We start from the raw sequence: 13,629 nt of genomic DNA, 5'->3' as shown, positions 1-13,629 counted from the left end.
GATTGTTCCAAACAGAAATTATTGCATAATCAGGTTTTATTAGTCACATTATTTTGAGGGCATTTCTTCACAGCCTTATGGATAAAATTTTAATATAAAAAAGCCGTCCATGTCCATTTTTATCACATTTTGTGGGTTTGGTTTGTTTTTAACACAGTTCCTGAGACACCATTTCCCAGATGTCAATAAGGATAACACTCATACTGCTCCTCCCAAAGGCTGTGTAATGTTCAGAGTGTTCTGCTCATCACCCACACGCTGTCAAGACCTGCAGGTCTGAGTATTGCTGAGAAACAGAAAGATCTCAACAATCTTCCTGGACTTTGCCAGCACTCCAAAAATCCTGGTATCTCCACATTTCAGCAGTCAAGCACTCAAGAGTACTGCTGAAGTATATCCAGAGACTGTCATTTTAGGATAACCCAAGAAATATGCAGATAACAATTTGATTTCAAATACATTCCAAATCTGCTTCTATTCATGTGCTTCCTCACATGTGGTTGGACTAAACAAAACTCTTACTCATTCTCAGAACTGTTATGGAACATTTCTCTTGGTTCATTCGTGAGACTACACCAAATAATTCAATGCACAATTATGCTTTTACAGATATCATTACCTTGACATTTCATTAACAGAAATCAGACATTGCTTCTTTTCTTAAATTACTCACTTTCAACAATTTAGCAAAAATCCTAATCCAACATCAGCAGCAGTCCACAGTAAAGATAACTTTAAGCAATAATTTAAAAAGCCTATTAGAAATGCTTGTTTCTCCATGGACAACACACAACTAGACAGAAACACAAAGAATTTCTAATATGAAAATTCTAGTTGCAAACTCATTTATGGCAGCAGAACAGGCAGCTGACATCACGGGCTCTGATAAGGAGGAATACTTATTTTCCCTCTAGCTACAAAGTAGTCAGTGTTACCCAGAGCATTTTTTTCATGGAAAAAACCAGAAAGTCGTGATTTAACTTTCATATTTTTCAAAACTGAAAACAGTAATTTCTTTATTTTGCAGTAGCAAAAAGTCAAAAGTAGCATTAGACATTCCAAGCTCAGAAAAAAAAAAATCTCAAAATGTTTTGAAAACTCCACTAAGTTCTTGGTTTGAGGCTGGGATGTTTTAGGTGTGTGGGGTTTTTTAATAGGATTATTGTATTTATACTAGAAACAGGAGAAACAGGAAATAAATAGCATTGCATCTAGTTAGATAAAACTCATTCACACTACAGACTAGTCATTACTAATGAAATAACTAACTGAAATCTGTTCATGCCAGTTCACACAAGACCTTGGGCAACCAGGTCTTTTTCACTGAAGGTGGCAGAAAGCACAAGCTGTAAAATCTCAGCTGACCCACTGTTTTATGAAAATAAAGGCCAAATTCACACTAGTTAAGAACCCATGCACAATAAGGCTTACGAGAGGAAAGCATAGCAGAATGAAAGGACAGATCTTTCCCTGGATAGCTCTGAGATCCTCTGTACTTTAAAAACAGGCTCAAACTATCAGTTTGAGTTACGCTGGCAACACCGAATGCTCACATGCCTGGTCCAGACACACGTTTCCACCAGAAACAGCAGCTTAAACACCAAACTATTGACATTCGTGGGTATTTTAATCATACATGCTGTTCACCCACTATTATAACGTTATTATGCTATGTAATAACATTATTTACTTCACTGTTAATTGACACTGTCAAAATAGTTTTGGGTTTACTGAATTTTACCCAACTACTAAAGGTGTGATTCTTAAGACTCATTACATACTACACTGCAGTACATATTTACCATCAGCAACAGTTAAGGCACCTACAAAAGTGACACAAACAAAGCATAATTGTACCAAAAAATAAAACAAAAAGCTGTATTATTGATAATATATTCGTTCCTCTGAACCAGTTCAGAGTTCAAAAGATGGCATTTGCTTGTGCTCTGCTTGAAACAGCCAAAACTTTCCCAGACAATACCCTATGCAACAGGCTGGAGCAGAGTACAAAATCAAGTACGCAATCAAGCACAGATCTTGGATTTATCCCTAGATAAACATGTGTGACGTTACTATCAGACTTCTACTGTCCTTTGCAAAACTAGAGTAGAGAACAGCCTTACAAAGCTGACTGAACCTACACAACCAGAAGGATTTAACAATTTAATAATCCTGTGTTTCAGAAAGCACTACGACTTTATTTTTCAGTTAAGATACACTGATAGTTTCAGAACACTACAATTCTTTGTAGGTGCTAATATCAACATGAAGTACTTACCCTTTAGTAATAGCTCTTTGACATTTTCAGTAACTTGATTTACCATTATTCCTCTTCCAGCTCTTAGCATATGCTTTAGTAAATGTCTCCTCTGTGAAGTCCTGAGGATTGCACAACTTCAATAATATTGTATTTCCAAAGGAACTTTCTCTACCTGCTCTGACAAGGTGCCGGCTGCAATATTGAACTGGACTGATCTCTTCCAGGAAGCAAGGGTTTCTCACAGAGAACTAAGCCGACACTGATATAATCCTGGCATTGCAATCCTTTCAACACTGAGAAAATATACAAATATCAGGATCTTACAGAAAATGCTACTTGTCAAATCCAAACCCAGACATGTTTAAGAGGCACATTGCAGTTGTTTGCACACTTACTCAGACAAGTGTGCCACAAATCTGCTGCTTGCTGAGTGTGGAATCAGACAGGGTTTTAAACCTGCCAATGCCACGAAAAGTGTGGCTCTGTGACGTTAGCCCTGCAGGCATTCCAGCTTTCAAGTGAAAATAGTGATCTATTTCTTTCCATCTTCAATACATTAAAATATGATGGCCTATTAATGAATGAACCATATGCAAGATCACAAAAAAAAAAAAGAAAAAGCAAGATGAAATGGGAGGTTTATATAAGATAAACAAGGAAATACTAACGTAATGATTCTAAGCACTTCATAATTACCAGAGCCCCCACCATTCTGCCCATTCACGAGGAGGTCCTCTGGATACCAGCACACACCACACTGAGACTTATCTACATGATGAGACAGGTGCAATCACTGGGAATACCTGTGTAATTAAAGATGCCAAGTCACTTTTGCGAAACTGGATTTAGGAACTCACATCACTTAGGAGCTTTCATAATACAACTTGTCATTGCCAGAAGAGAAAAAAAACACTATAAAAACAACCTTTGTATCTCACTGTAATCCACTTCAGAGGTTCTTTCATGTGGAACGACTCCAAACCATTTCTCACGACTATCCTCCCTGAAACTCCATCCCTTCACATGCATGAGGGCACCTCAGAGCACACCTTCTATCAAAATACAGGGAGCAGCATTCTGGTATTTTCCCTGCCTCAGGAAAAGCCTCTTGTCTTGCTATAACACATTCTCACTTTTTCTGAAAGACTGCAATATAAATCTATGAGACCAGCATGCAGATTCCATGCAATATTCAATTCAAATTCACCTTCCTCTCTGATACCAAATACAGAGAAATGTTTTCAGCCCTATACATGTTCAGCTGACCATGGCTTCAAAGTACAAGAGAGAGAACAACAAAAATAAAAGTCCACACACCACAATTTTGGACATACCTGCTCCCTCCTCCAGCTCAACATAGGTCAAAGAAACAATTGTACAGACACAAACCTCGGAGTGAGAGAAAGCAGATGGGAACAGCGACCACTAAAAGCCAGTATGGCCACCAGCTCAAAAAGCTTCCTACAGGGAACAAGTGGAAAGAAATAAGGTAGAAGCCAGGATGCTAAATATGCTCCAGACATGCAGAAAGTAACAGAAAAAAGAAGATTTAATTACTTTGAACATTTCAGTGCATGTACATTCTGTGCATTGCATACTACACAATGTACATTCACAGACATCTACTATCCATTCCTGGAAGACAGCAGAAAGACATTGGTAACCAGTTACAAGCTTATTGTGAAACCTGAATGTCATTAGTTTTCAGTCAGTTAAGTCATACAGAAAGTGCTGAACATCAGATATTTCCTACATTTGAGAAGTACTGTGTTCCATGTGAAAACAAAGTTCATGAGAGTTTTGGGGTTTTTTTTAAGCCAAGGAAAAAGGAAAGGGGGGAGGGCGTTTTAAGGAGGAGGAAAAAAGAAGAGGAAAAAAAGAGTTAAGCCTGCATATAGTCCAAGGCTGAAATCCAAGGATGACCTTTCAGTGTGAAGTGCTACAAACAGCCAAACTCACTGTAACTCTGGTCATAATACTTAGAGAAAGTACAAGTCAGCATGAGACTTCTCCAAGCAAAGGGAGTCACTCCTTCCCACCGAACATTTTAGAGGGTGGAAGGATCTCTGACATTGCACATGATAAACAGCAAACCACTGTACTTCTAAAATACAAATATTTTGACACACATTTACAAGTCTCCCAAAACAGCACAACACATTTCACAAAGTGCAACACAGCACAGACCAAGATAAAGTCAGATATCTGGAGAAGCCGCAGTGGCTTTTACCATCATTTTACAAAAGGCTCATCTGTTTGCAAGAGCATCAGAGCAAAGTGAGTATAACACATTAGCTCACAGTTAAGACTCTTCAAGGAGCAATCAGCAACATTAGATCACTTTTCTGCTCCACCAGTCAGGAATTAGGCAGCTGGAACACAGTCTAAGTCAGGAAACACTCCAAGATGTATAATAATGAGTTTGCTCCTGCTAAATATATGCTTCTACCACAAAGTCTACAATACAGTGTCTTAAAAGGGCAAAGGCAAAATATTGCAATTAAACCATTCTGTCTGTGTTGCCTTGAGTTACAGCTTTAAAGCTCCTTTGCATGTGTCTAAAAGGCATCTTAACACAAGGCAGATAATCATCCTACTATCTGGTTACGTAGAATTGGGATTTACCAAATATGGCTCAACTATACCTCCTTTCATGTTTGCTTAACATGTCCCAGAAATTAACCTCTGACGTTGTTACTGCATTTCATGGAACACAGAGACACATCAAGAGGGAGTGGTTTGTGTTGGCCTAGGCAAAGAAGTCAAGATAAAAGTTCCATGTGGGAACTGAAGAAAGGGTTGGCTTGTGATGCTCTCAAAACAGCTGTGCCCCAATACACGTCCAGAACACAAACAGGAATCAAGGAAGGGAACCTGTTGAGGGGAGATGGTCAAGTGGTACTATTGCCAAGCACTTTATATTGTGAAATCACAGGCTGGACAGTTAAAACCTTAGCAGAACAAAGCCAAAAATATACAGGAGCAGTAGGTTCTAAAATCAGACCTGCAAGACAATTAACACACTTCTACCTTTGTGTCAGCCCTGGAGACAAATACATACTACAGCAAGTAGCAGGAAAAATAAGATCAATTATACTATTGAAGAAGAAGATCAGGAAGACGAAGCTCCTGAATGCAAAGGCAGAAGGCAGAGGAGAACAGTAATGTGCTGTCCTCCATCAGACACAGCAGCAGCTATGCCATCCTCTTGAACTACTTCTAGTCCTGACTCAGATCTGACCTCCTACAAGGAAATCCAGAGGTGGACTTTGCACACAGTTAACTAAGCTCAGGACTACTCAGCTTGCAAGCAGAGACTGGGTCATAAAACAAAGTTGCATTGCTATAGATAATTTTATGGAAGCAATTATACCCCAGGGCATAAAAACTGTGTTTTACTGCAGCAATCAGCAATTTAAAGTATGCAAGAGCAAGTCTCAACAAGTTTGCCATTCTTAACTCAGCAAATGAGCAGCTTCTAATAGCACACCATAAAAAGCCTTTTTTCCCTTTGACATGGAAGTGAAAGTCAGAAGTTTGTATGGTCTAACCTGCTTCACGATAAGAAGGTAAATGCAGTGATTGAATGACATTCTAAATCCCTCAGATAAACAGAAGAAATTGCTGGCTACTGGTAGGAGATGAAACTGAAGCTTGGTGATTAGACTGTAGGGGGGAAAAAGAAAATGCAGTTTTGTTGAGGCATAATTACCTTGAACCTATCCACAGTACAGCATGCCTCTGCCCTACACACAGCTCTGCGTCATCGCTCCTCTGGCAGGATCCTGTTATACAATCCCTGCCACAGATCCCTGCAAGCCAGCCTCCAACATCAGCTCACAGCTTTGATTCTCATTTTCAAAGTAATCGATGGATTGCATCCTCATGACAGTACAGACCACGTGCCAATCAATGAAAGAGCTGGGATTCTAGGACAATGCAGGTCACTCGAGTGGAGAGAAAGGGGCAAATTAAGCATTTTACATTCAAGAGGATGCACTTGTGGGCCAAAAATCCATGAGACACGAGGCAAACACAAAATGTAAATACTGTGGAAATGCTGGCACACAATGCCTTACACAAAGGAGCTTCCTGGTGTCCTGGAGCAGCACTGTGACCATCAATACTGAGATGGGATGATGACCATCCCTTCACCAGTACCAGCCACCTCCTCCCTCACTGCTTGCCCAGCCCTGCCTGCCACTGGCCTCTCATCTTCTGCTCAGCAAAATGCCATTTCATTTACATTTCCAGCAAGTCCAAAGCTGCCTCCAGTCAGTAAATCATAACTGCAAAGTTATCAAACTTCCCCATTCATCCATAAGCACATCAAGTAAAAGCTTTTTGGGGGCAATTAGCACTTTATCTGGCATGTCAAATTCCATCTCTCTGTCCTACAGAGCACAAAGAAGATCAAAAGATGATTAAGAAAGAACTCCACCAGGTACATTTAACAGCAACAAAAATTTTGAAAAAATGTATTCCCAGAACTGTTCTGACCTGTACCTCTGCTGCTCAGACATGAATTAAGACTGCTGGAAAGCAAACAACCTCCTTTTCCAAGCCATACCTAGCACCCACCACAAAATCTAAAGCCCAATTAAAAGCCTGTTAGGAAAAAATGCTACTCTGTTCACTCCAGGAACTTCTTTTTATGGTTCAGAAATGACAGTTTGAAACTTGTGAAACCGTGTCTAAAATAAAAGCTACTGGGGACATATAGGCAGTAAACAGGTTACAAAATAACCTCCAAACACAGTTTTATATATATATATATATATATATATATATGCAGTTACAGTATACAAAATGCTGTCATATTCAAAATCAGAGAGATTTACCCTACATGCATTATAAGAGCTGTGGTTTTGTGTAGACTCTTTAAAGACAGACACAAAAACTGTCAAGTATTTGAGTCTGTAAAAAGACTAGTATTTTTTGTCTATGTATTTTGCAGTCAAACAAAGATATTGTTTGCTTGGCAATTGCTACAGCAGCCACTGTGAAAGATGCACAGTCCTCCAAGCATGACAAAATCCAAGTATGCTGAAAGATATCATCCAAAGCAGCTCAACTGAAAGAACAAGAACAGTACTACTCATTGCTAAGGCATCACTTGGCAGCATTTAAACAGTTGCCTATTGAAAACTAATAATTAAGAAAGAAGTTTTACTAAATCAAACAAATTTAAAAAACCCTGAAACTTGATTATCTGAGAATAAAAATCAGCTTAGTACAATTAAGAGATGCAAAATTTCTGATTTAGATGTTACTGAAGACAAAGGAAACACCCCTAAAATGTAAATCAAATAGGCTTTAAACCATGTCTTAAAATGGTGCGTTTTTTTTCTCTGTAATTCAGGTCACAGAACAAAGTATTTAAAGAACAACCTTGAACCAACAAGTTGAAGACACGGACCCTTTGATCAAAGAAATTTTGCTCCACATATTGGTGCTAACAGCAATTTTTCTGACATTTAAAGCAGTTTGCACATATATTTGTTGCATCACAATCAAAAACAGACGTAAATCCTTAACTTGGTCTTGGAAGGGGAAACTCACCAAATGCAGCTTTCCTCTCCCTGTGGCACAGGGTATCCCCCATCCTGTTACACACACTTCAAAACAAGGCAGTGATCACCAACTCTGATCTTTCTCAAGGTGGGTGTTTCCAACCTCAGCCAACAGCATTTATTATGTTTGGCTACATTTCCTAGTCAATGAGACTGCAAACTACCTTAGTCTTCATTCTACACAGAACTTTAGAGCAAAAGCCAAAACTGAATCTTACATTGAAAAGCATGCAAAAACTTATGCTTTAATTTTGTTGCAGCAGGGAAAAGAAAGCAGATGTCACTATTTTCTTTGAGGAAGTGAAACACTGAAGAAATTTTTAAGGGGAAATTGAATAACACACACAGATCAATTTTATACATGAGAGAGAGATGCAATACAAACACAAGACACCCAAAAATGCACTTAAAATTCTTTAGAAAAGTTCAAAGATTGTATAGAAGGTATAACTTCAGCATTATTAAAATATTCCCAAACTTAGTCTCAACTCAAGTTTGAAATGGCCACTTAGCAAGCATTGGCAGAGAAAGTTAGATGGAAAACCCATGTCTTTTCATGTACAACTGCTTAGCCTTCTAATGCAGGTGTTCTCCAAAACACAAAAAATCTGCAGCTGCAAAAGACCAACAGAGGGTTGTTTGGGTTTTCTTAACAATCTTCTGTTAGTATTTTGCAACACGGAGACCCACGCACACACGGGTACGGGAGCTGCTTTCACATCACTTAGACATATCACAAAGATTCTTCCCAGAGCTTTTTCAAATAACTGAAATACCAGAGAACCCACAAAAAGGCCCATGTTTTTCTATATTTAGCTAAGTCTCCTGTTCAGCAGCAGCTGGCACCACGATCTCCTTGGTACTGGACAGCTGCAGCCTCTCCAGCTCGGTCCTAATCACTGCACAAATTAGAAGTATGAGACATGCTTAGCAAAAGTAGCAGTTTATGCAGCAACAAGAACTTTTCTGTTTTCCTAGACAAGCATTTGAACAAACTAAACCTTACTACACTACAAGCTCATAAAAGAAACCGGAGGTATTGACCATGGGCTCATGGGTCAAGGAAAACAAGCTTCTCAGAAAAATTCCTTTGCTTATAGGGTATAAAGAAAGTATATACCACCTCCTTCACCCACCCAGCTATTATGAACAGCTAATTATGTCACAAAGCACTTTCCCATTCTCATTTTTCACATGCCGAACTCATATTTTTCCTTATCTCAAGCGAGAGTCCACTTCTCTGCTCACCTGTATTGTTGAGAAAAGCATTCTGGAATTTAGCACTGCAATCAGTGCTGTGTTCATTGCTGACTGCTCAAGCAGAAAGAAAAAAAAATCTAAAAAGTAAAAAGGAAAAAAAAGGAAAAAAACCTTAACAACCTCCCAGGACTTCTAAGACATGACCCTGCTGCTAAGATCCCTTTCAGGATCTGCACTGAAAACCATAACCATTGCTGTGGATCCCACAAGTATCCTTTCTGAAACAACAACATATTGACATATTTAGCACTGACAGGACACCTTTAATATCCCCAAATTTACACATAATACTTTTCAGAGAAGGGAAAACAGATGCCAGCAGAACAGAAAAAAAAACCCTTCCTGATTAAAATGCAACTACATCGAAGAAGATGCAGTCTCCATCCCATTTCCAGCAAGAAAATAGTTAACAAATCACTAGAAGAGATAGTTCACTGACATCGGTATTGCTATTCTCAGGTTACTTTCTTTTCTCTGATACAATTCAGAGGTTCTGCCTCAACTCTACCCCAGGCTGCCTCCGCTATGACTTCTTTCTGTGGCTTTTAGGCAACACAAAAAATGCTGAAGATGCTTGTGCTACAGAGGTTATGCAAAAATATTCCGCTATGACCACCATAACAGTGTCATTTGCCCACACTTCTGCCAGCAGAAGTTCTTAAGATAATTTAAGTGCTATTTGGACATGTTTCTGTCGGTCCTATTTAGCTGTAGTGTCTAATTTATTATGTGACTAATTTTATCTTATCTCTGGACTTTGCCAAAACACCTACACGTAAGAATTAAGCACTTTGAAGAAGAATTTTTGAATGATTTATGCATCCCCATTAAAAGTATCTTCAGACACATTTGCATGAGCTTAGCTTCAAGTCTTGCAAAAGACTGAAAATCTAAACTAGTAAGTTACCACATATTAAAGCAGTGAACCAGGAGGACATTTAAAGTAAAAGCACACTGCTATCACACCAGAACTTTACCCACATTTTCCAAAACAGCTCACTGCAAATGAGCAGCAAAATCTGTTGCTGCACAAGAGCACTGAACACACTGACACAGAATGTAAGCTTGAGGTAAAGGTCTCAAGTCTAGTTAGAGAACTCTGGGCTTGGAGAAAGCCATGTGATAACTGGAACATAAGCAGAGCAATTCCTTGGCAAAAACCAAGGGTGGCAGCTGACCAAAGCTGGTTAGTGACACCAAGCTGATTAGTGTCTCATTTCCACAAACAAAAGTCAAGGGAAGATAAATAACTTCCCACAGGACACATGACATTGCCACACTTTGGTTAACTTGGTGCACTGTGCAGCTGAGATTCCTAGTAAAGCAAAGTGTATTTGGTTTTTCAAACACTATTCAGACCCCACTGTCCCTCTCTTTGCCCTGTGTACCCAACCTAACATGCTGGCTTTATTTCAAAGACGGAGGGGATGCCAAATTCACATTTCTCATCCCTGACGATCCATAAAGAAGGGCTCACGTGTTTATCATAGGATCACAGGATAATTCTTTGTACTTCTTTTTCTAAATGAAAGATGTCAAAGTCTATTACAAGCAGTGGCAGTCAGTGGAACCTACTTAGAAATAAAAGGCTGATTTTATTCATAAGCAAGCACTGGAACTACCTGACAAGGCTAAATTATTGCACACTGACAAATGTCTTCTTATGGAAATGGTTGACAAGAAATTCTGTTGGAGAACGGCTTCACAACTGTAGAGTTTAGATGACACCCCATCACTTGATGCCCTAAAAAAAGCAAAATTTAGGAAAAAAACCTTCAAAAACAGAGATATGACAAATAAAGGCAGGGGTAGAAAGATCAAACCAAAAAAAGAATCTGTCAGAATCATAAGCAACAGCCTAAGATATTGTGCAAGGACTACTGGACAACACAGCCACTACTTTGCAGACTGTTATAGAGCAGCTATAAACAGTTACAGGGCCATGACCACACTCTGGAAGGGCCATGAGTCACCTCAAGCCATCCAACCAAACTCAGCAATCCAAGTAAGTCTTGAAATCAGGTTCTGAATAGCAAGCTGTCAAAATAAAATCTTCTCAGCAGAAGGTTCACCAGAACAACTACAACCAGTTTCTCACACTGACTGTGGTGGAGCTACTTGATGGCCCGGAAAGCCTGGACCAAGGGCACTGCTTAGGCAGCTCTGTGTGCATGCATGCAGGGCCAGGATCAACTGCGTGCACTTTGATAAGGCCACAGCACTTGAACTCTGCACTCAAGTCAAACAGTTTATCTTATCTTGAATCAGGGGCATCACCAACACCAACAAATCCCTCCATGAGCCCCGTAATCAGCTGCTACAGAAGGCTCTGCAGGGTCACTCTCTTGCCTCCAGTCTGCAGACTTCAGCCAGTGCTGAAGAGCTCTGAGATACTGACTTCAACGGCAGCTTCCACCTCTGCTGTGTCATATCATCAACTCTCCCCTGTAGAGAGGCCAGGGTAACGGCACAGGATGTAGAAACCAGCACCAAAACTGAAACGAATAATACAAGAGAGTTCAGATTCCCCTCTACAGAACTACAAACCCAAGAAACCTAGGTCAAGACAGAAAAGGCTAGTGGGGAAGAACATGCTTGTCAGTACAGGTAGGCAAGACATATCTTTATAGGCACACCCTGAGGATATGAAACAATACTTAATTACTGTGAAAGTAAATTAAAAAATAGAAGGCAGTTAGAGTTCAAACAGAAACAGAACTAGCTACCAAATATTAGTAGAGAAGTTACTAGATATTTATCAGCTTTAAAATAAAGAGACTCAGCTAACTTCCACCAGCATGGCTGAGCACTGGAGCTGGGACAGCAGCACATTAGAGACCACAGCTTGCCAGTGACTGATGGACTGTGACAGGGAGACGAGTGGGTATCCTGAAGTGTGTTGGTTGCACACATCCTACAGGCAGTCTCATACGCAAGAAAGAGGTGGTTTGAGTAGACCCTCCTTTATCCACCATGGCAGCAGCTTCCACAAGCCACGCTTACCAACCCATGGCCAAAGCTAGCTACTGGAAAAAGCATCCCACGAGGTCTCCACCTCAATCTGCCGAGATGGGAAAAAACACCTGTTACTTTCATACACACATGGACTATATGGTCCATGTAAAACATAGACCTGAGAGTAAAACAGACCTATTTTCAAAACAAATTAAAGGCCCTGCATAGCCCTTAGGGCTAGTGCCTCAAATTGTCAGTGGTAATAGGCAGCTTCGGAAAAGTACCTACCTTTCATCATCCTAAAATACCCACAGTAGGCATGGAAAGAACGGGCATTAGGGCTATGTAAGTTACTTGATATTCGAAATCTAAATTTTCCTTGAAAATGATACAAAGAAAGAAAAGAAAGAAACTCTCAATGCACACATACTGGAGATTGAAACACATATTCTCAGAGAAAGGAGCAAGGTAACAAGGCAGGAACTGAACTTTGATTCTTATGACAGTTGAGTCTCACCCAGCAAAATAACCCTGTTGCCTTCCTTAAGCACAGACCTGAGCAGTGCAGGCTCCCTTCAGGGATTACTGTACATTCAATAACATTTGCAGTCTGAAAAGTTTGACCGCACAGGCAAGGAAGAACAGGTCAGGTGTTTACTGCTTTTTCTTTTGTTGCCTAGAGTCATGCATGATTCACAGAGGGTAAGTCAGATACACCAGATGAGCCCATGGGAAGATCCTCTTCCTAAAGGTTACAGAAAGCTAAACATAACCAAGACAGAAAAAAAAGAACAGATTGCACAAAGAGCTAAAACAACCTTGTACCAGAACTACACTACTGCCCAAATCTAAGTGTTCTTCACATTCCCACTAGAAACACTCACTGTATTTAAAGTGATTTATATCTAAAACTCACAGCAAAACACCAAGACAGGCTGAGCACTGATATTAGCTGCCTAGTTAAAGAATGTACTTCTCACCACCCAAAATCCCCTCCTACTTACGTGATCATCTTCTGTAACTGGAATAAATTAACCCCTAACAAAAAGCAGCTCTGCCTGGCAGAAGCAGTTGCGAGAGCCACACAGCCACAAAGCACTTGCTGTAGTATTCAAGGGCCCGGTTTGCGGGAGAGACCTTGCTGGGCAGCCGCGTTTTTAAGATGATATAAACAAGTAGAGCAGCCACCGTTAAATTCGGCTAATTTAAGTGAATTCTCTATCACCCGTTTATTTTGGCAGTGGAGCACTGAAAACATCTGAGCCTATCTCCACGTACTCTTATCACTTCGGGAGACGGCAGCCTGTGGGAGCACCGATAAGAGCTGTACCCCGGGCCAGCCCCGCTCCCCGCTGCACCCCGGGCTATCACCAAGCGGCTGGGGGGGTGGAGGGAACCCCGGGCCGGCTCCTGTGCGCTCCGGGGAACCCCGAGTCCAGGGCATCCCCGGGGCAGCCGGGCGCGCTGCGCTCCCCCGCTCGGCCCGGCCCGGCGGGCTGACATCGGCGGCAGCGCTGCCCCGGCGCGCCGGGCTCCCGCGTCCCGGCCCTGGCAACAGCGGAGCCGCCGCTCGCCCGGCGC

At 40.8% G+C, this 13,629-nt stretch overlaps 1 protein-coding gene across 5 annotated transcripts in view; it reads right to left on the bottom strand.

The window, feature by feature from the left end:
- The window catches only part of SLC12A4 (solute carrier family 12 member 4), a 46,141-nt gene extending 32,634 nt beyond the window's left edge, over nucleotides 1-13,507 (bottom strand). For 2 of the 5 annotated variants that reach the window (XM_042027481.1, XM_042027482.1), the window contains exon 1: nucleotides 10,716-10,956. In XM_042027481.1, the coding sequence (XP_041883415.1) occupies nucleotides 10,716-10,941 (226 nt within the window). In that variant the 5' untranslated portion in view covers nucleotides 10,942-10,956. Of the gene's footprint in view, nucleotides 1-2,278; nucleotides 2,649-7,822; nucleotides 7,881-10,715; nucleotides 10,957-13,326 lie in introns of those variants that run through there. The other 3 variants (XM_042027484.1, XM_042027487.1, XM_042027486.1) reach the window with 3 other exon arrangements.
- Nucleotides 13,508-13,629: the final 122 nt, after the last annotated feature.

Source organism: Corvus kubaryi, unplaced genomic scaffold (assembly GCF_017639235.1).
Source record: "Corvus kubaryi isolate FWS band 111438036 unplaced genomic scaffold, C.kubaryi_AGA036_p1.0 37300, whole genome shotgun sequence".
Taxonomy (NCBI): Eukaryota; Metazoa; Chordata; class Aves; order Passeriformes; family Corvidae; genus Corvus; species Corvus kubaryi.
Note: the sequence above shows the minus strand (reverse complement) of the source record. Positions and strands in the feature narration are given on the sequence as shown.